General features: G+C 43.4%; 1 protein-coding gene across 12 annotated transcripts in view; it reads left to right on the top strand.

Moving 5' to 3' along the window:
• BBOF1 (basal body orientation factor 1) overlaps window positions 1-23219 on the top strand; it is a 50354-nt gene that overhangs the window by 6985 nt on the left and 20150 nt on the right. For 11 of the 12 annotated variants that reach the window (XM_033187466.1, XM_033187462.1, XM_033187460.1 and 8 more), the window contains 4 exons: window positions 5947-6012; window positions 11409-11552; window positions 17925-18005; window positions 23068-23138. In XM_033187466.1, coding sequence (XP_033043357.1) covers window positions 5947-6012; window positions 11409-11552; window positions 17925-18005; window positions 23068-23138 — 362 coding nt within the window. The remainder of the gene's footprint in view (window positions 1-5946; window positions 6013-11408; window positions 11553-17924; window positions 18006-23067; window positions 23139-23219) is intronic. The other variant, XM_033187465.1, reaches the window with a different exon arrangement.

Raw genomic sequence — 23219 nt, 5'->3', positions numbered from 1 at the left:
GTAATCCCAGCACTTTGGGAGGCCAAGGCGGGTGGATTACTGAGGTCAGCAGTTTGAGACCAGCCTGGCCAACATGATGAAACCCCATCTCTACTAAAAATATAAAAGTTAGCCAGGTGTGGTGGCAGGCACCTGTAACTCCAGCTATTCAGGAGGCTGAGGCAGGAGAATCATTTGAACACGGGAGGCAGAGGTTGCAGTGAGCCAAGATCACACCATTGCATTCCAGCCTGGGCAACAAGAGTGAAACTCCATCTAAAAAAAAAAAAAAAAAAAAAGAGTGTGGAATATGTAATTGTGCCAGAAAATAAAAAATTTTAAAGGACATGGCCTTGTTTGAAGGGGCTGCCATTGGCCAAATCTGGGACAATCAAAATATTAGGTTGGTGCATTAAAAGAATGTCAAAAACCACAATTACTTTTGCACCAACCTAATAAAGAATAGCAAAAATGGCTGGGTGCAGTGGCTCATGCCTGTAATCCCAGCACTTTGGGAGGCCGAGACGGGCAGATCACCTGAGGTCAGGAGTTCAAGACCAGCCTGGCCAACATGGCGAAACCCTGTCTGTACTAAAAATACAAAAATTAGTCGGGTATGGTGGTGCGTGCCTATAATCCAGCTACTCAGGAAACTGAGACAGGAGAATCGCTTGAACCCAGGAGGTGGAGGTTGCAGTGAGCTGAGATCGCGCCACTGCACTCCACCCTTGGGGACAGAGTGAGACTCTGTCTCAAAAAGAAAAAGAAAAAGCCGGGCGCGGTGGCTCAAGCCTGTAATCCCAGCACTTTGGGAGGCCGAGACGGGCGGATCACGAGGTCAGGAGATCGAGACCATCCTGGCTGACACGGTGAAACCTCGTCTCTACTAAAAAAATACAAAAACTAGCCGGGCGAGGTGGCGGGCGCCTGTAGTCCCAGCTACTCGGGAGGCTGAGGCAGGAGAATGGCGTAAATCCGGGAGGCGGAGCTTGCAGTGAGCTGAGATCCGGCCACTGCACTCCAGCCCGGGCGACAGAGCGAGACTCCATCTCAAAAAAAAAAAAAAAAAAAAAAGAAAAAGAAAAAAAAGAATGGCAAAAACTGCAATGCTTTTGCAGTAACCTAATAAATAATGACAGTAATAGATTATAACTTATTGAATGAAATAAAAATCCACACGTGTATACTACTAATAAATACATACATTAATAAATAAGGGAGAAAGGAAGCTTTTTTTTTTTTTTTTTTCCGGATGGAATCTCGCTCTGTCACCCAGGCTGGAGTGCAGTGGTGCGATCTTGGCTCACTGCAACCTCCGCTGGGTTCAAAGGATTCTCCTGCCTCAGCCTTCTGAGTAGCTGGGATTACAGGTGCACCACCACCATGCCTGGCTAATTTTTGTATTTGTAGTAGAGACAGAGTTTCACCATGCTGGCCAGGTTGGTCTTGAACTCCTGACTTCAGGTGATTCACCTGTCTTGGCCTCCCAAAGTGTTGGGATTACAGCCATGAGCCACCTTACCCGACTTTTTTTTTTTTTTTTTGCGGTAGAATGCCAATTAATAAATTTCCAAGGATAGATGGAGTTAGAAAAATCACCCTTTGGCATCATAGTAATAACTGAATCAGTCAAGAATCATCAATGGATGCTAAAACCTACTGGGTGAAAGTTTAATGAGGAGGATAATTGCATAGTCTCAAAAGATCTTCTCACAAATTACTTAATAATTGCAAAAGAAAAAATAATAACTTTTAGGTGGAGAAAGTGGGCAGACACAACTTTAACCAACTGGTTAAAATTAGCATCAGTCAGTACACACTAATGATGTGATGTACTGAAAAGGATACATCATCACTTGGTACTATATATAGCCTACCAAAAATGGACAACTTGAATCTACTCATGAAGAAGTATCAGCCAAGCCCAACCCTGGCCAATATCCTTTTTAAAAGGTCAATTTAAAAACAAAGACTGAGAAACTGTTCCAGATTAAAGGGGACTAAGACACATGACAGCTAAATGCGATGCATGATCAAGGGTTGTATCCTAGATAAGAAAAATACAAAATTGTAATAAAGGACATTATTGGGATAATTATAGCAGAATTTAAATATAGAGTATATATTACATAATACTATATTAATGTTAAACTTCCTCATCTTTATAATTTTATAGTGCTTTTAAAAGGGAATGCCCTTTTTCTTCAAAAATAGATACTGAATGGCCAGGCATGGTGGCTCACGCCTGTAATCTCAGCACTTTGGGAGGCTGAGGCTGGTGGATCACCTGAGGTCAGAAGTTCGAGACCGGCCCGGCCAACATGGTGAAACCCCATCTCTACAAAAAATACAAAAAATTAGCCAAGCGTGGTGGCGCATGCCTGTAGTCCCAGCTACTTGGGAGGCTGAGGCAGGAAAATTACGTGAGCCTGGGAGGCAGAGGTTGCAGTGAGCCAAGATTGCGCTGCTGCACTCCAGCCGGGGTGACAGAGCAAGACTCTGTTTCAAAAAAAAAAGAAAGAAAAAGAAATAAGGAAATAGATAATGAAGTCTTTAGGGGTAAAAGGTCATCTTGAAATTGACATTACCCTTTACCACTAAAAATACACACACACACACACACACACACACACACACAGACAGAGAGAGGGAAAACAAAGGTGGCAAAATTAATGTATATGAGTGAATAGTATGGTAATATTTTGTACTTGTCTTGGCTAGGCACTATGGCTCATGCCTATAATCCCAGCACTTTGGGAGACCAAGGCAGGAGGATCACTTAAGCCCATGACTTTGAGACCAGCCTGAGCAACATGGCAAGACTCCATCTCTTTTTTTTTTTTTTTCTTTTTTGAGACGGAGTCTTGCTCTGTCACCCAGGCAGGAGTGCAATGACGTGATCTTGTCTCCCGAGAATCGCTCCCTGTTCAAGCGATTCTCCTGCCTCAGCCTCCCGAGTAGCTGGGATTACAGGCGTGGGCCACCACACCCAACTAAGTTTTGTATTTTTTGTAGAAACAGGGTTTCACCATGTTGGCCAGGCTGGTCTTGAACGCCTGACCTCAGGTGATCCACCTATCTCGGCCTCCCAAAGTGCTGGGATTACAAGCTTGAGCCGCCACGCCCGGCTGACTCCATCTCTATTTTTTAAAATTATTTTTAGGCCGGGCGCGGTGGCTCATGCCTGTAATCCCAGCACTTTAGGAGGCCAAGGCGGGCGGATTACGGGGTCAGGAGATCGAGACCATCCTGGCTAACACAGTGAAACCCCGTCTCTACTAACGAATACAAAAAATTAGCCGGGCATAGTGGCGAGCACCTATAGTCCCAGCTACTCAGGAGGCTGAGGCAGGAAAATGGCGTGAACCCAGGAGGCGGAGGTTGCAGTGAGCCGAAATTGCACCACTGCACTCCAGCCTGGGCGACAGCAAGAAAAAAAAATATTATTAAAAAAAAAAAAACTTTTTGGCCGGGCGCGGTGGCTCAAGCCTGTAATCCCAGCACTTTGGGAGGCCGAGACGGGCGGATCACGAGGTCAGGAGATCGAGACCATCCTGGCTAACATGGTGAAACCCCATCTCTACTAAAAATTACAAAAATCTAGCCGGGCGAGGTGGTGGGCGCCTGTAGTCCCAGCTACTCGGGAGGCTGAGGCAGGAGAATGGCGGGAACCTGGGAGGCGGAGCTTGCAGTGAGCTGAGATCCGGTCACTGCACTCCAGCCTGGGCGACAGAGCAAGACTCCGTCTCAAAAAAAAAAAAAACATTTTGGGTCAGACACAGTGGCTCATGCCCGTAATCCCAGCACTGTGGGAGGCTGAGGCGGGCGGATCACCTGAGGTCGGGAGTTCGAGACCAGCCTGACCAACATGGAGAAACCTCGTCTCTACTAAAAATACAAAATTAGCCAGGCCTGGGGTGGCACATGCTTGTAATCCCAGCTACTCGGGAGGCTGAGGCAGGAGAATTGCTTGAACCCCGGAGGTGGAGATTGCAGTGAGCCGAGATCATGCCATTGCACTCCAGCCTGGGCAACAAGAGTAGAACTCCTGTCTCAAAAAAAAAAAAAAGAAAAGAAAAGAAAAGAAAGTAAAAAAAGAAAGTTTTTCTTTTTTTTTTTTGAGACAGAGTCTCACTCTGTCGCCCAGGCTGGAGTGCAGTGGCCGGATCTCAGCTCACTGCAAGCTCCGCCTCCCGGGTTTACGCCATTCTCCTGCCTCAGCCTCCCGAGTAGCTGGGACTACAGGAGCCCGCCACCACGCCCGGCTAGTTTTTTGTATTTTTTTAGTAGAGACGGGGTTTCACTGTGTTAGCCAGGATGGTCTCTATCTCCTGACCTCGTGATCCGCCCGTCTCGGCCTCCCAAAGTGCTGGGATTACAGGCTTGAGCCACCGCGCCCGGCCAAAAGAAACTTTTTTCTAAAAAAGTTATCCAGATAAGGCTGGGCACAGTGGCTCACGCCTGTAATCCTAGCACTTTGGGAGGCCAAGGCAGGCAGATCACAAGGTCAGGAGTTCAAGACCAGCCTGGCCATATGATGAAACCCTGTCTCTATTAAAACTACAAAAATTAGCTAGGTATGGTGGCATGCACCTGTAGTCCCAGCTACTCGGGAGGCTGAGGCAAAAGAATCACTTGAACCTAGGAGACAGAGGTTGCATTGAGCTGAGATTGTGCCACTCCACTGTAGCCTGGGTGACAGAGAGATTCCATCTCAAAAAAAAAGTTACCCAGATAAGAGAAATGTAAATAAAAACGACAACAAGATATCACCTCATACCGATTAGAATGGCTACTGCCAAAAAAACAAAATAAGTGTTGGCAAGGACGTGGAGGTGTTAGAACGCTTGTGCACTGGTGGTGGGACTGTACAATGTTGTAGCCATTGTGGAAAACAGTATGGAAGTTCCTCAAAAGATTAAAAATAGAAATACCAATCTCACTTCTGGGTATATTTAATATATCCAAAACAATTCAAAGCAGGAATTCTGTTGTTGTTGAGACAGGATCTCACTCTGTCACGCAGAGTGGAGTGCAGTGGCGTGATCTTGGCCCACTGCAACCTTCTCCCCCCAGGCTCTAGCTGGGATTACAGGTGCTCACCACCACACCTGGCTAATGTTTATATTTCTTTGTAGAGATGGGATTTTGCCATGTTGCCCATGCTGGTCTCAAACTCTGAGCTCAAGCAATCCACCCACCTCAGCCTCCCAAATTGCTGGGATTACAGGCATGAACCACCACGCCCAGCCCAGAGCAGGATCTTGAAGAGATATTCGCATGCCCATATTCATTGCAGCACTATTCACAATAGCCAAGAGGTGAAAGCAACCCAAATTATCCATCGATGGGTGAATGGATAAGGAAAAGGTGTATGCATGTGGTGCAATATTATGCGCCTTAAAGGAAATCCTGTCACATCGTATGACATGAATGAACCTCAAGGACATTATGCTTAATGAAATAAGCCAGTCACCAAAGGGCAAATAATGTATGATTCTACTCATGAAGTATCCAAAGTAGTCAAAATTATAGAAACAGAAAGTAGAGGATGGTTGCCAAGTGCTGGGGAGAGGTAAGGGGAAATTAGGATTTATTTGGTATAGTTTTAGTTTTGTAAGATGAAAAGTTCTAGAGATTTGTTGCACAGCAACATGAATATACTTAACACTACTGAGCTATATGTTTAAAATGGTTAAGATGGTAAATTTAATGTTGCTTTTATTTTTAACCACAAAAACAAAAAAAAAGTTGCCCAGGTACTTCTGATGATAGCCAGGTTTTAGAAACTGGCAATAGCAGGTTGAAGGTATGGGAAATTTCCTGTCCCCTCTTCTTCTCTTTCCGTCTCACTCACCTTTTTTGCCATACTGGTTTTAGTATTGTTTGAAACTAGTCCACTTAATAAAGGTATAGACATAGAGCAGTTTCTCTATCTTCCCGACCTTGTATTTTGATTTTCCACAGATTGAAAAACTGAAACAGCAATTAAATGAAACAAAGGAAAAAGCCCAAGAGGAGAAGGATAAATTGGTGAGTTATCTATGTATACTAATACTCCACTTACTGGATGGTCAGGTTTCTGGCAAGCTTAGGTATTTAAGACCCAATGACGGTGAGTGAGTAAGTTCTCTGGGTAGCCTAATGACCTTAAAGCTTGATTGTATAGAAATTCAAAAACAAGGCTGGGCATGATGACTCATACCTGTAATCCCAACACTTTGGGACGCCAAGGCGGCAGATCACCTGAGGTCAGGAGTTCAAGATCAGCCTGGCCAACATGATGAAACCCTATCTCTACTAAAAATTTAAAAATTAGCCAGGCATGGTGGTGCACGCTTATAATCCCAGCTACTTGGGAGGCTGAGACAGGAGAATCGCTTGAACCCCAGAGGTGGAGGTTGCAGTGAGCTGAGATTGCACCACTGTACTCCAGCCTGGGTGGGAAGAGTGAGACTTCATCTCAAAAAAAAAAAAAGCTATTGTAAAAAACATATGATATTCAGATTGCTTCCTGATACTGAATTTGTTATTGTTTCTAGTGCTTTTCAGTGGATGGAGCTAGGAAATGTAAGTTTTTTTAAATATTAAAAGAGGTCATAACTCCATATTAGTACTTTCAGTTTAGATGCAGGAATACAGAATTTTTTTTTTTTTTTTTTTTTTTTTGAGACGGAGTCTCGCTCTGTCGCCCAGGCTGGAGTGCAGTGGCCAGATCTCAGCTCACTGCAAGCTCCGCCTCCCAGGTTTATGCCATTCTCTCGCCTCAGCCTCCCGAGTAGCTGGGACTACAGGCGCCCGCCACATCGCCCGGCTAATTTTTTGTATTTTTTTTTTAGTAGAGACGGGGTTTCACCGTGTTAGCCAGGATGGTCTCGATCTCCTGACCTCGTGATCCACCCGTCTCGGCCTCCCAAAGTGCTGGGATTACAGGCTTGAGCCACCGCGCCCGGCCAGAATACAGAATTTTTACTTAACTTTATCTGTGTCTCCTTTATCCCTTGACAAAAGTCCTTCTTCTTAATGATACCAATATAATTACCTAGTTGCTTAAACCCCAATATATCAATCTCAGAATACTAATATTACCACTAAAAATAAATTACTGAAAACAGTTTAAGATTTTGGGGGGCATTTTTCTCCCTTAGGATGTATACCAATAAGGATCTATGATAAAATTGCAAGGTTTAAGAACCATTTGAAATTCTTTTCTATGAGGTTATTCCACCAACTCAACAACACATTTTGCTTTTGGTTTTTAGAGGTTGCTTTTTTTTTTTCTTTTCATTTTACTGTATTTATTTAATTTTTTTAGAGATGGGAGTTTTTCTATATTGACCAGGCTGGTCTTCAACTTCTGACCTCAAGCAGTTCTCCTTGCCTCAACCTCCTGAGTAGCTGAGACTACAGGCATATCCCACCACACCTGACTTAGAGGTTGCTTTTTAAAAAATTAGTTTTGCCTATAAAATTATGTAAAATATTTACATGGTTCTAAAGTCTGTAAAACAAGTTATATGCTGAGAAATCCAACTTCTTTTTTTTTTTTCCTTTTTTTTTAGATGGAGTCTCATGTCACCCAGGCTGGAGTGCAGTGGCGCGATCTCTGCTCACTGCAAGCGCCGCCTATCGGGTTCACTCCATTTTCCTGCCTCAGCCTCCCGAGTAGCTGGGGACTATAGGCGCCCGCCACCATGCCTGGCTAATTTTTTGTATTTTTAGTAGAGATGGGGTTTCACTGTGTTAGCCAGGATGGTCTCGATCTCCTGACCTCTTGATCCGCCCGCCTCAGCCTCCCAAAGTGCTGAGAAATCCAACTCCTATCCATGTCTTTTCCACACTATCTTCTCCTTCTCCCTGTAGAAAACCATTTTATTTCTTTTGTGTTTTATCCTCTCTTTAAAAAAAAGTTGCTAAAGAAATTGTTTCCTGGCCGGGCGCGGTGGCTCAAGCCTGTAATCCCAGCACTTTGGGAGGCCGAGACGGGCGGATCACGAGGTCAGGAGATCGAGACCATCCTGGCTAACACAGTGAAACCCCGTCTCTACTAAAAATACAAAAACTAGCCGGGCGAGGTGGCGGGCGCCTGTAGTCCCAGCTACTCGGGAGGCTGAGGCAGGAGAATGGAGAATGGCGTAAACCCGGGAGGCGGAGCTTGCAGTGAGCTGAGATCCGGCCACTGCACTCCAGTCCGGGCGACAGAGCGAGACTCCGCCTCAAAAAAAAAAAAAAAAAAAAAAAAAAAAAAAAGAAATTGTTTCCTTATCGGAAAAGCTAAAAAAAAGTCATAAACATATATATATAGATAGAGAGAGAGATTATATATAAGGAGATTATATATATAGATTATATATAAAATCTTTCTTAGATAAAAGGTAGCATGCAATATACATAGACCTGCACCTGCTTTTTTTATTTAACAGTATGCCTTGGTGATCACTCCGTAGCAGTATGTAGAGACATTCCCTTTTTTTTTTTGGCTTTTTTTCTTTTTTTTTTGAGACAGGATCTCCCTCTGTTGCCCAAGCTGGAGTGCAGTGGCACAATCATAGCTCACTGTAACCTCAAACTACTGGGCTCAAGGGGTCCTCCCACCCCAGCCTCCGGAGTAGCTGGAACTATAGGCGAGTACCACTACACCTAGCTAAATTTTGTATTTTTTGTAGAGATGGGATCTCACTGTGTTACCCAGGCTGATCTTGAACTCCTGGCCTCAAGCGATCATCCCAGCTTGGCCTCCCAAAGTGTTGGAATTACAGGTGTAGGCCACCACGCCTGGCATCATTCCCTTTTATAGCTATGTGATGATTATTGTGTGGATGTATCATAGTTTATTCAAATGATCCCTGTCTTAGTTCAGGCTGTTATGACAGAATACCATAGACTGAGGTGCTCAAACAACAAACATTTATTTCTCATCATTCTGGAGGCTAGAAGGTCAGGGTGCTAGCATGGTTGAGTTCTTGGTGGAGTCCCTTCTTCTGGTTCACAGGTGGCCACTTCCTGCTGGATCCTTACTTTTGGCAGAGAGAAAGCTCTGGTTTCTTCATCTCTTTCTTCACCAGTCCCATCATGGAGGCTCCACCCTCATGATCTCATCTAAACCTAACTACCTCCCAAAGGTCACACCTCCAAATACCATCACATTGGGGATTAGGGCTTCAACCTAGGATTTTTTGGGTATACACATACAGCTCATAGCAGTCCCTTTTTGATGGATAGTTGGATTGTTTCCAATCTTTTTCTATTACAATGAATGTGCCAGTAAAGAGCTTCATGCATATATCTTTTCACATTTTGGCCATTATATCGTTGGGATAGATTCCTGTAAGTGGTATTGCTAGACCAAAGAAAAGTATATAATTGTTCTAGATATTGCCAAATTTCCCTTTATAGATACTGTGCTGTTCCGTAATACCATTAGCCATGCATGAGATTGCCTGTTTCCTCACAGCTTTACCAACAGAGTCTTTTGTCAAAGTTGATTTTTTTTTTTGAGACAGTCTCACTCTTGTCTCCCAGGCTGGAGGGCAATGGCGCGATCTCAGCTCACTGCAACCTCCGCCTCCCGGGTTTAAGCGATTCTCCTGCCTCAGCCTCCCCACTGGCTGGGATTACAGGCACCCACCATCACACCTGGCTAATTTTTGTATTTTTAGTAGAGACAGGGTTTCACCATGTTGGCCAGGCTGGTCTTGAACTCCTGACCTGAAGTGATCTACCTGCCTTGACCTCACAAAGTGCTGGAATTACATGTGTGAGCTACTGTGCCTGGCTTCAAACTTAATTTTTGCAATGTGATAGGTGAGAAATGGTGTTTCAGTGTCATTTCAATTTATGTTTCTCTCTCTTTTTTTTTTTTTCTTTTTTTGAGATGGAGTCTTGCTCTGTCACCCAGGCTGGAGTGCAATGGCGCAATCTCAGCTCACTGCAACCTCCACCTCCTAGCTGCAACCTCCATCTCCCAGGTTCAATTGATTCTCCTGCCTCAGCTCCTGAGTAGCTGGGATTATAGGCACTTGCCACCACACCTGGCTAATTTTTGTATTTTTAATAGAGGTGGGGTTTCACAATGTTTGCCAGGCTGGTCTCGAATTCCTGACCTCGTGATCCACCTGTCTCAGCCTCCCAAAGTGCTGGGATTATAGGCGTGAGCCACTGCACCCAGCCCAATTTGCGTTTCTCTTATTCGGAGGTAGTTTGGAAGGCAATTTGCATTTCTTTTAGTACCTTTTGTTCATTTGTTGTTAATTGGCCTTTCCTTCTTCCCCACTTATTTTTCTCTGTTCTCTTACTTTCTCTTCCCTTTCCTCCTCCTGTTTCTCCTTCTCTTCCTCTCTTCTTTTATGTCTCTTTCCCCTTTTCTCCCTCTTCCTTCTTCCTCATCCTCCTTCTTCCTCATCCTCCTTCTTCCTCTTCCCTTCCTCTTTATTTTTATTTTTTTATTTTTGAGACGGAGTCTCGCTCTGTGGCCCAGGCTGGAGTGCAGTGGCCGGATCTCAGCTCACTGCAAGCTCCGCCTCCCGGGTTCACGCCATTCTCCTGCCTCAGCCTCCCGAGTAGCTGGGACTACAGGCGCCCACCACCTCGCCCGGCTAATTTTTGTATTTTTAGTAGAGACGGGGTTTCACCGTGTTAGCCAGGATGGTCTTGATCTCCTGACCTCGTGATCCGCCCGCCTCGGCCTCCCAAAGTGCTGGGATTAGAGGCTTGAGCCACGGCGCCCGGCCCTCCCTTCCTCTTTATTTATTAGGGATATTTACCACTCTCCCTTTGACTCCTAGCTAATTAATTTTAACTAGTTTGGGATGTTATTTATATTAGAGATAAAAGATGTGTTTAGTCTTCTCATATCCCTTTTTAATAAACATCTGCATTTTTTCCTTTCTATACAATCAGCTTATATAGAAACTTTTCCAAAACTTTTTCTTATTCACACAAATGGTATCTTTTTACAGAAATGAAAACTTTATGCAAAAATAAAAGGGGGGCTGGGCATGGTGGCTCACGCCTGTAATCTCAGTACTTTGGGAGGCCAAGGCGGGTGGATCACCTGAGGTCAGGAGTTCAAGACCAGCCTGACCAACATTGTGAAACCCCATCTCTACTAAAAAATACAAAAATTAGCTGGGCATCGTGGCAGGCACCTGTAATCCCAGCTACTCGGGAGGCTGAGGCAGGGAGAATTGCTTGAATCTAGGAGGGCAGAGGTTGCAGTGAGCTGAGATCACGCCACTACACTCCAGGCTGGGTGACAGAGTCAGACTCCATCTAAAAATAATAATAATAATAAAATACAAATAGAAAAAAAATAAAAGGGGGTATTTCTTCAAAGAAGATATGCAAATGGCTTAAGGCTTCAAATGAAACATGACTCTGTGGGACTTCTGTTCTTTTTCCTAACTCGTTTACCTCTTTTTTGAATACAGGAACAAAAGTATACCAGGCAAATCAATGAACTAGAGGGACAGTTCCATCAAAAAGCCAAAGAAATTGGCATGATTCACACAGAGCTGAAAGCAGTAAGACAATTCCAGAGGAGAAAAATCCAAGTGGAGAGAGAGTTAGATGATGTAAGTTTCATTCCTTTTATACAAAAAGGAAATTAGAATTAACTATTTAATGCCTACAGAAGGCTTCACAAACATTTACTCCTGTGAGACAGCAAAGAATTCTCTTTGACATTTTAGAAATTATTTGAGAGAAAAAGGAGAAGACAGACTGGATGCCAAAGGTCTTGACTTTAGACTTCTCTTTTTCTAAGCACCGATTTCTTTGGGAACCCACCAAATCTCAGCCAACACATCCTCCTCTGTTTATCAGCAGGTAACCCTTTGGATTGACTTCAGTAAGAAACAAACTACAAGTTCTTACAAAACCTCAGGGGAAAAGTAGCAGACTTCTAAATAAAAATGTTTAGGCTGATGAATGATAGTTTTAGAGAAATTTAGAAGGCTCTATGGTAGGGATCAGTGGGGTGAGAAACACTGAGTACTTTCAGAAAATGTATGTTACCTTGCTGTGCTCTTTCTCTTACTTTCCTTGGCTTGGAATATAGTTTTATTACATTATTGATAATTCAATAAGTGGCACAGGTGAGTGCCAAGAACAAGTAGCTGAAATCAGCTTTGTAACTATAGGCAAGTTACTTAACTTTTCTATACCTTGGTTTTCTTATCTGTAAAATGGGATAGTAAGAGCTAGTATCTCAGCCAGGCATGGTGGCTTATGCCTGTAATCCCAGCAGTTTGGAGGCCAAGGTAGGAGAATCTCTTGAGGCCAAGAGTTCAAGACTAGCCTAGGCAACATAGTGAAATCCCACCTCTACAAAAAATTTTTTTAAATTAGCCAGGCATGGTAGCTCATGCCTGTAGTTCCAGCAACTTGGGAGGCTGAGGTGGGAGGATCACTTGAACCCAGGAGATTGAGGCTGCAGTGTGCTGTGATTGCACTACTACACTCCAGCCTGGGTGACAGAATGAAACCATGTCTCAAAAATAAAGTAAAATAAGAGTTACTATTTTATAGAATTGTTATAGGATTAAATGAGTTAATATACGTAAAGTGCATAAAATAACATGTCACATGGTAAAAATTATATAAACAGTGGTGTGCAGCTCTCTGTTAAAATAAAAAAGGTCTTGATTTGTAGCATTTGCTGATTTCTCTGGAGGAAATACTTTAGTATAGCACAGGTTACAGTCATCTGTCTTAAGGCTTGATTGGAGCTTGAGGCTCTGCTTCCAAGGAGGCACACTCAAATGACTGTTAAGTTGGTGCTGGTGATTAGTGGGAGACCTCTCCTCCTATGAGCCTTTTTTTTTTTTTTTTTTTGACACGGGGTCTTACTCCATCACCCAGGCTGGAGTGCAGTGGCACGATTTCAGCTCCCTGCAACCTCCGCCTCCTGGGTTCAAGCGATTCTCGCTGCCTCAGCCTCCCCAGTAACTGGGATTACAGGTGTACACCAACACCCCCAGCTAATTTTTTTTTTTTTTTTTTTTTTTTTTTTTTTTTTTTTTTTAGTAGAGTCAGGGTTTCACCGTGTTGGTAAGGCTGGTCTGGAACTCCTGACCTCAAGTGGTCTGGCCACCTCGGCCTCCCAAAGTGCTTGGATTACAGGCGTAAGCCACTACGCTCAGTGCATATGGGCCCTTTTATAAACTGGTTGAGTGTTCTCATGACTTGGTGGATGACTTCACCCAGAGTAAATAATCTGAGCAAGATCTAGACAGAAGCTATCTTTTTCATGACCTAGACTTCAAAGTCACATAGCATTACTTCTACCATATTTTATTATTAATAGTTAAAAGTGAATCCTTAAGTCTGGCCCACATTCCTAGCAGTGGGGAATTAGGTTCCATCATTTGAAGGGAAGAGTGTCAAATAACTTGTAGACATATTTTAAAACTACCATACCACTACAGTCCAGTGTATACGCAGCTACAGAAATACTTTTAAAATTATCACAGTTCTTTTTTTTTTTTTTTTGAGATGGAGTCTTGCTGTGTCGCCCACGCTAGAGTGCAGTGGCGCGATCTCGGCTCACTGCAACCTCCACCTCCTGGGTTCAAGCGATTTTGGTGCTCAGCCTCCCAAGTAACAGGGACTATAGGCGTATGTCACCGTGCTAAGCTAATTTTTTGTATTTTTAGTAGAGACAAGGTTTCTCCATGTTGGCCAGGCTGGTCAAGAACTCCTGGCCTCAGGTGATCCGCCTGCCTCGGCCTCCCAAAGTGCTGGGGTTACGGGCATGAGCCACTGCACCTGGCCTAAAATATCACAGTTCTGATCATACCTTTCAAGAGTTGTCTTTAGGTGGGGCACAGTGGCTCACACCTGTAATCCTAGCATTTTGAGAGGCCGAGGCAGGTGGATCGTCTGAGATTTGAGACCAGCCTGTCCAACATGGTGAAACCCTGTCTCTACTAAAAAATAGAAAAATTAGTTAGGCATGGTGGCATGTGCCTGTAGTCCCAGCTCTCCAGAGGCTGAGGCAGGAGAATTGCTTGAACCTGTGAGGCGGAGGTTACAGTGAGCCAAGATCACGCCACTGCACTCCAGCCTGGGTAACAGAGTGAGACTCTGTCTCAAATAAAAATAAAAAAGTAAAATAAAAAAGAGCTGTCTTTAGTGTTTCTCCACTGTAAACAGAATATTGTCCACACACCTTAATGTTAAAGTCAAGACCCTGTACCTGTCTGGGAACATTATTATCTCCTTTTACTACATCACCCACCCACCTCCATAATTCCTGTAATTCACCCAAAATAGATATTCATTAATCCCTGAAATCTTGTCTCTTTGCTACATTGTTCACACTGTTTTTATCTGGAATATATTCCTGGTAGGTCTTTGCCCATTAAAATATTATCTTTCTTTTTTTTTTTTTTTTTTGAGACGGAGTTTCACTCTGTTGCCTAGGCTGGAGTGCAGTGGTGCGATCTCAGCTCACTGCAACCTCTGCCTCCCAGGTTCAAGTGATTCTCCTGCCTCAGCCTTCCGAGTAGCTGGGACTACAGGCACGTGCCACTACACCTGGCTAACTTTTTATATTTTTTAGTACAGGTTAGCCAGGATGGTCTCGATCTCCTGACCTCATTATCTGCCTGCCTCGGCCTCCCAAAGTGCTGGGATTACAGGCATGAGCCACCACACCTGGCCTCTTTTTTTTTTTTTTCTTTTTTTTTCTTGAGACAGAGTCTTGCTCTGTCACCCAGGTTAGAGTGCAGTGGTGCAGTCATGGCTCACCTCAGCCTCTACTTCCCTGGGCTCAAGTGATCCTCTTATTTCAGGCTCCTCAGCAGCTAGTACTACAGGCAGGTACCACCACACCTGGCTGATTTTTTTCTTTTTTTTTTGAGATGGGGTTTCGCTCTTGCCGAGGCTGGTCTCAAACTCCTGGGCTCAAACAGTCTGCCTGCCTGGGCCTCCCAAAGTGCTAGGCTTATAGGCATGAGCCACCATGCCCAGCCACCTGTCTTTCAAAGTCTCAGCTCAAATTCATGTTCTCCATGAAGCCTTCCCCTAGAGTCCTGTTTCAAAGTAATGATTTTCGGCCAGGCGTGGTGGCTGATGCCTGTAATCCCAGCACTTCGGGAGGCTGAGGCAGGTGGATCACCTGAGGTCTGGAGTTCGAGACTAGCCTGACCAACATGGAGAAACCCTGTCTCTACTAAAAATACAAAATTAGCTGGGCCTGGTGTGGCACATGCCTGTAATCCCAGCTACTCAGGAGGATGAGGCAGGAGAATCGCTTGAACCCGGGAGGCAGAGGTTGCAGTGAGCTGAGATCGCACCATTGCACTCCAGCCTGGGCAACAAGAGCAAAACTCCATTTCAAAAAAAAAAAAAGTAATAATTTTCATTTCTGTGTGTATCCATAGCATTTTCTGTTTTATACCACTTAGCCCCATTCCGTCTTTTTTATCTTGTCTTTTTATGTACCTAAAGATATTGTCTTGATATTACATTTATTTATCATTTATCTTATCTCCCCTAATAGATTGCACTCATTTAAGGCATCAATAGTGTTGTCCTTTGTATTCATTGAAATACAAGATACACAGTAATGTTGAATCAATCTTCGTTAAATGCTGAGTGGATCTTTTGTTAAAAACATAAATGAAGGAATGTCAACTTTTCTGGAAGGAATACAAGTTATGTTTTATATGAAAATGCTGTAGATTGAATCAACATAATTAACTTTTCACAAACTCTTAAAATAGCCTATGTACAGGTATACATTCTGAATCAAAATGAATTAAGAACTAGTTGTGCATATTCAAGTAGGCCATGATGTAATTTTTTTTTTAAGAACAGTGTTGCCACCTAGTGGAGAAATAGATTTCAGACCTTTCAAAGTGGGCCGTTGAGGAAGGCTTAAAATTCAAAAGATATTGGATTATGGGAAAAAATAAGGTGGTTCTGTGGAATCCCAAATGTAGCAGAATTGTGGCGGGTGTGAGGGCCCATGAATTTTAAATTAGGAGGTAAACATTAGGGAAGAAAATTAATTATACTGTGTATATAGAATTCATTATACAAATTACATAGAGAACTATTAAATTGAGATTCTCAAAAGGTATTCAAGATATGTTTTAAAGAAAAAAATTATTTCTGGCTGGGCACAGTGGCTCATGCCTGTAATAACAGCACTTTCAGAGGCTAAGGTGGGAAGAACACTTGAGCCCAGGAGTTCAAGACCAGCCTAGGCCACGTGGCAAAACACCATCTCTACAAAAAAAATCACTGCACTCCAGCCTGGGCAACAGAGCCAGATCCTGTCTCCAAAAAAAGAAAAAAAAAGAAAGAAATGAAAAATTAAAAAATGATTTCCATATACCTGATTAACAGAAGAAGCATATATTGCATATGTTGTTAGATTGCAGTTATTATTTTAAAAATAGTTTTAATCTTTTGACAAAATGATAATACTCATTACAGCAAATTTAGTTTGGCTGATAAAATTAGAAAATAAAAATACTCTATCCCTTATAATTACACTATGTAACCATTGTATAGTTTCTTTTTTCCTCTGCTGTAGAAACATCTAAAAATAACTATGTGTTATTTTTATAAAAGTGAAGTCATGATATAAATTGTTAACCTGATTTTTCACTTTATATATTGTGAACGTTTTTCAATGCCATTAAACATTTTCTGCAAAATTTTTTCAATAGATGCATGGAATTCCATTGGGGTAGATATATCTTAATTTATTGATTGGTTGCTTGCTGTTGGACATTTGGACTTTTTCCTCATTTTCACTATTATAAACTGTGGGGATCATCTAAGGAATGAACTCTTTTTCTATATCTTTAGTTTTGTTTTTGTTTTTTTGAGACAGAGTTTCACTTTTATTGCCCAGGTTGGAGTGCAATGGCACAATTGGCTTACTGCAACTTCTGCCTCCCGGGTTCAAGCAATTCTTCTGCCTCAGCCTCCCAGGTAGCTGGGATTACAGGCATGTGGCACCACACCTGGCTAATTTTTTTTTGTATTTAGTAGAGACGGGGGTTTCACCATGTTGGTCAGACTGGTCTTGAACTCCTGACCTCGGGTGATCCTCTGCCTCGGCCTCCCAAAGTGCTGAGATTGCAGGTGTGAGCCACTGTACCTGGCCTATATCTTTAGTTTTTAGGATAACTTCTTAGTAGAATTTATGGTTTAATGAACATGAACTTTTAAAGGTTTGTGATCTGTGCTGCCTACTTATCCTTTGAAAGCTTTATTAATTTATAGATTTTTGAGGGAGTCTAATGGTAGATGAAAAATCCATCTCCACATACCATGAGATAGTAGATATTTTTATAAACTTGTATGTTGATACTAATTTTGAAAGTCTTGTTAATGTTGTCTCTCTCTCTCTCTTCCAAAACATCTTTTTTTTTTTTTTTTTTTGAGATTAATCTCGCTCTGTTGCCCAGGTTGGAGCAATCTGGGCTCACTGCAGTCTCTGCCTCCTGGGCCCAAATGATTCTCCCACCTCAGCCTCAGTTCTGGAGTAGCTGGAACTATAGGTGTGCACCACCACATTCAGCTAATTTTTGTATTTTTTGTAGACAGGGTTTAGCCATGTTGCCCAGGCTGGTCTCAAACTTCTTCAAGCAATCTGCCCACCTTAGCCTCCCAAAGTGCTGGGATTACAGGTGTGAGGCACTGTGCTCAGCCTCCTAATATTTTTGAACCATCGTTGACTGCAGTTATCTGAAACTGCAAAAAGTGAAACTGCACATAAGGGGGACTACTGTACTAATGTCATCAATCTGTAGAAGATTGAGGGAAATTTGGTACTCAGAGGCAGGAACACAGATTTTTTTCTGTGTGTTCAGGATTAAGAGGTAATGTATAACAGAAAACGTTTCCTTATTGATAATTTCTGAGTATATGCCCAATGAACCCCATTTTCTATTGACCATTTTTGTTTGTTACTTTAATTTTAGCTGAAGGAGAATTTAAGAAACACAGAGCGGATACATCAGGAGACTCTTAGAAGACTGGAAAGCAGATTTTTTGAAGAAAAGGTACAGATTATTAGGGTTAATTTAAAATGTTTTGTTTACTAGAGCAACATAAGTGTATTTACATGCATTCTGAAACATCAACCTTCCATTTGGTATCTTAATAGAAGATTAGAAGATTGTTACTAAATTATAGCACAATAAAATCAGGGAAAATAAAACCTTCTAGAAATCTCAAAATCTAGTCCTTGTTTTCATTCCCATTCAGAAATTCTTGTCCTCTTCTGAAGGCTTTGGGACATGTCTCCCTCAGCTTGATACTCCCCTGGTAAGACTCCATTATATAGGGAATGTACTCCATTATATAGGGAAGATGGGAGTGGAGAAGTCACTCTCATATGTGTGCAAAGATGTTTCCTTAGTCAAGCCGAGCTAAAGATGCTAATAAAAGGCCGGGCACGGTGGTTCACACCTGTAATCCCAGCATTTTGGGAGGCCGAGGTGGGTGGATCATCTGAGGTCAGGAGTTTGAGACCAGCCTGACCCTATCTCTACAAAAATACAAAAATTAGCCAGGCGTGGTGGCACGTGCCTGTAGTCCCAGCTACTCAGGAGGCTGAGGCAGGAGAATCGCTTGAACTTAGGAGGCAGAGGTTGCAGTGAGGCGAGATTGCACCACTGCACTCCATCCTGGGTGGTAGAGCAAGACTCCTTCTCAAAAAAAAAAAAAAAGTTCCTTAGCACAACACAGCTTCCAACTTTTTCTGTGTTTCTGAAGTTAACTCTCCAAATTGTGGGAAGTACATTGGAACACTTCTACAGAATCCTTTCAGAGGATTCATGGTTGTTCTTTAATCTTTTCTTTAGTTTTTTATTCTTCGGAAAGAATTAAATAGATTATTTCAGAAATTGGTAGGAATGTAGGCACTTGAGGGTGGGGCAAATGAGGTTTTGTTTGGTTACTTGTTTGTTTGTTTGTTTGTTTGAGACAGGGTCTTACTCTGTCGCCCAGGCTGGAGTGCAGTGGCGCAGTCACAGCTCACTGCAGCCTTGACCTCCACCTCCTGGATTCAAGCAATCCTCCTACCTCAGCCTCCTAAGTAGTTGGGGCTACAGGCATGTATCATCACACCTAGCTAATTTTTATTTTTTGTAGAAATGAGGTCGTGCTGGGCCTGGCGTGGTGGCTCACGCCTGTAATCCCAGCACTTTGGGAGGCTAGGGTGGGTGGATCATTTGAGGCCAGGAGTTTGAGACCAGCCTGGCCAACATGGTGAAACCTCATCTCTACTAAAAATACAAAAATTAGCCAGGCATGGTGGTGTGTACCTGTAATCCCAGCTACTCAGGAGGCTGAGGCAGGAGAATTGCTTGAACCCCAGAGGCAGTGGTTGCAGTGAACCAAGACTACTCCACTGCACTCCATCCTGGGTGATAAAGCGAGACTGTCTCAAATAACAACAACAACAACAAACTGAAATGGGGTCTCACTGTGTTGCTGGTCTTGAACTCCTGGGCTCCAGCAGTCCTTCCACCTTGACCTCCCAAAGTGTTGGGATTACAGGCATGAGCCACCATGCCCTGCTCCTGTGGGGTTTAGATAAAATGAATTGCTATAGAAAGTGGCTCTAGGTTTCCAGTTTGTGTATGGAATAACCAGAAGGAAATGGGGCAAGAGCAGCACTCTGGTGCTTTCCCTCTGAGACCCTCCGTGGCACTGTCAGGAATGGAAACCCTCAGGAATAGGCTGTTCTCAGGAGCCTATTCCATCCTAATCTTGATCTCTTTTCTATTTGGTGTAGAAAATAAAGGTTAGAAAGAGTTGATCAGTTTACAGAATACCCGAGTAACAGTGCTTATGTAAACATGATTTTTATATATGAGAGCAGATGGCTGCTGACCTTTCCTTCATGGTTACAAGACAGTTACTGCAGTTTGAAGCTTTGTGTTCAAGACAAGAAGGGAGACTCCAGCTGTGTCACTCCCTTTTATCTGGAAGCCATAACAACTTGCCCAGAAGCAGCTAGCACATTTCATCTTACATATCACTGACCAGAACCATGTTATAAAGAATGCTGGGTGGCACACACTGTCGTCCCACCTACTGTGGAGACTGAGGCTCGAGGATTGCTTGAGCCCAGGAATTCGGGGCTGCAATTATCCATGATTGTGTCACTGTATTCAGGCCTGGATGACAGAGCAAGGCCCTGTTCTCTCCTCTCTCTCTCTCTCTCTCTCTCTCTTTCTGTTTCTCTCTCTCTCATACATACACACACACACACACTACTGGGAAAGTGAATGTTTTGTTTTCCTCGCCACTAGTGGAAGCTGGGAAGGAAAAAGAAGGATGGGAATGAATGTTCACATCACAGTAGGGTCTGCCTTCCCATGTTAGGTGTAAACTTTGTGGATATTTCTCCTGTGCTAGTTTGAGCCCCGATGCTGCTGCTTCATGGCTTTGGGCTTTCCAATAGGCCTGTTCATTTACTTCATACCTCAGCATGCCCCAACCGGCCATATAAAGGATTTCCCAGGTCATTGGTGTTTGTTTGACTTTCCCATTTATTTCTTTCTGTTCTTTGAATCACAAAGCCCTGTCCTACATACACACACACACACACACCACACACACACACACACACACACACACACACACATTTTAAGACAGGGTCTCACTCTGTCACCCAGGCTGGAGTGCAGTGGCATGATCTCGACTCACTGCAACCTCTGCCTCCTGGGTTCAATTGATTCTCCTGCCTCAGCCTCCTGAGTAGCTAATTTTTGTATTTTTAGTAGAGACGGGGTTTCACCATGTTGGCCAGGCTGGTCTCGAACTCCTGACCTCAGGTGACCTGCCCGCTTTGGCCTCCCAAAGTGTAGGATTATAGGCATGAGCCACCACTCCTGGCCTCTACATCCATATTTTTATATTGCTAGTCCCTCTTTCTGGAATGCTGTTCCTCCAGCTCTGGATTATTCTTATTTAGAGCTCATATATCATTTCTTTAGAGAGAGATTTCCTAAACTCTAATCTAAAATGAAGCTGGGCACAGTGGCTCACGCTTATAATCCTAGCACTTTGAGAGGCCAAGGCTGGTGGATCACTTGAGGACAGGAGTTTGTGACCAGCCTGGTCAACATAGTGAAACCCTGTTTCTACTAAAAACACAAAAATTAGCTGGGCATGGTGGTGCACGCCTGTAGTCCCAGGTACTCGGGAGGCTGAGACATGAGAATCACCTGAACTCGGGAGACAGATGTTGCAGTGAGCCAAGATCGTGCCACTGCACTCCAGCCTGGGTGACAGAGTGAGACTCTGTCTCAAAAATAAGAATAAATAAATAATAAAATGACCTCCTCTAGTTACTATCTACCTTATTACCCTGTTTATTTTATTGATAGCATTTATCACAATCTATAAATTATTTGTTTACTCGTTAGGGGACTGTATAGCATCAGATTGCCTGCATATAAATCCCTGCTCTGCCACTTACTAGCTTTGTGACTTTGGGCAAGTCACCAACCTCTTCTCTTTTTTTTTTTTTTTTTTTTAAGACAGAGTCACCCAGGCTGGAGTGCAGTGGCACAATCATGGCTCACTGCAGCCTCCACCTCCCAGTCTCATACAATCCTCCTGTCTCAGTCTTCCGAGTAGCGGGACCACAGGTACACACTACCATGCCTAATTAAAAAAAATTTTTTTTTGGCTGGGCATGGTGGCTCACGCCTGTAATCCCAGCCCTTTGGGACGCTGAGGCAGGTGGATCACCTGAGGTCAGGAGTTTAAGACCAGCCTGGCCAACATGCTGAAACCCTGTCTCTACAAAAATACAAACATTAGCTGGGCATGGTGGTAGGTGCCTGTAATCCCAGGTACTCGGGAGGGTGAGGTGGAAGAATTGATCGAACCCGGGAGGCAGAGGTTGCAGTGAGCCGAGATCACGCCATTGTATTTCAGCCTGGGCAACAGAGGAAGACTCCCAGAGATGGGGAGTCCTAGAGCTGGGTTCTAACTCCTGAGCTCCAGTCATCCCACCTTGGCCTCCCAAAGTGCTAGGATTACAAACATGAGCCAGCACGCCCGGCCAACCTTTCTTTTTCTGTTTCCTCAGTCCCTGCTTTTGGGCATAATAGTAGTATCTATATTACAGGGTTGCTGTGACAGATAAATGATACATGTAATGTTCTTAAAACTGTTCCTGGCACATAGTAAATGCTCAAAACATGATAATTATTGCTTATTGTTTAGATTTCACCCTAGAATATAAGCTTCATGAGATCAGGGACCTTGTCTGTTTTGTTCACCACAGAATTTCAGTATCTAAAACAATCTGTGTTAATTATTAGTGCGCATAGTATTCTTTTATTTTTTATTTATTTATTTATTTTCTTGAGACGGAGTTTCGCTCTTGTTGCCCAGGCTGGAGTGCAGTGGCGCGATCTCGGCTCACTGCAACCTCTGCCTTCCGGGGTCAAGTGATTCTCCTGCCTCAGCCTACGGAGTAGCTGGGATTACAGGCATGTGCCACCACACCCGGGTAATTTTGTATTTTTAGTGGAGATGAGGTTTCTCCATGTTGGTCAGGCTGGTCTTGAACTCCTGACCTCAGGTGATCCACCCACCTTGGCCTCCCAAAGTGTTGGGATTACAGACGTGAGCCACCGTGCCCAGCCAATGCTCATAGTATTTTGTAGACTGACCAAGCACTTCTAATTTTTATTTTCTATACCAAGTAAAAAAGAAATCAAGATTAGGGTGGAGTAGAGGGAGAGGCTACTGAGAACAGCCTAGTCCTGAGGGCTTCCATTCCTGAATGAATACATGAATAACTCTCATTTCAGTGCATTTAGCAGAAATTCCTCCTGGCTCTGCTTTCCAATATGGAAGTGATTTTTCTCCCCTATTTATATGTCATATTGCTTGCTTAAGTGGGGAAATGGGGCGGTACCCTAAGGTTCCTGTGTTTACACTGTCCTCTTTTTTGGCTTCTCCACCAGCGCTTGGGAGTTCTTCTTTCAGGTCATGGGGATAGGAGTTTTTTATTTGACATTCTAAAATACTTTTTGATGAGTAAAATTTGTTGTTAGAGGCATAACTATTTAAGCAGCCCATTTTCTTTTTTAGCACCGACTAGAACAAGAGGCTGAAAAGAAGATAATAATGCTGGCAGAGAGAGCCCACCATGAGGCTGTTGTGTAAGAGACTGCTGCCTCCTTTCTGACTCTGATAGCCTCGCTTGCCTCTTTGCTGGTCTGTTTTCTTCTTACCTTCTTGTC

Source organism: Trachypithecus francoisi, unplaced genomic scaffold (assembly GCF_009764315.1).
Source record: "Trachypithecus francoisi isolate TF-2019V2 unplaced genomic scaffold, Tfra_2.0 Lachesis_group3, whole genome shotgun sequence".
NCBI classification, from domain to species: Eukaryota; Metazoa; Chordata; class Mammalia; order Primates; family Cercopithecidae; genus Trachypithecus; species Trachypithecus francoisi.
Note: the sequence above shows the minus strand (reverse complement) of the source record. Positions and strands in the feature narration are given on the sequence as shown.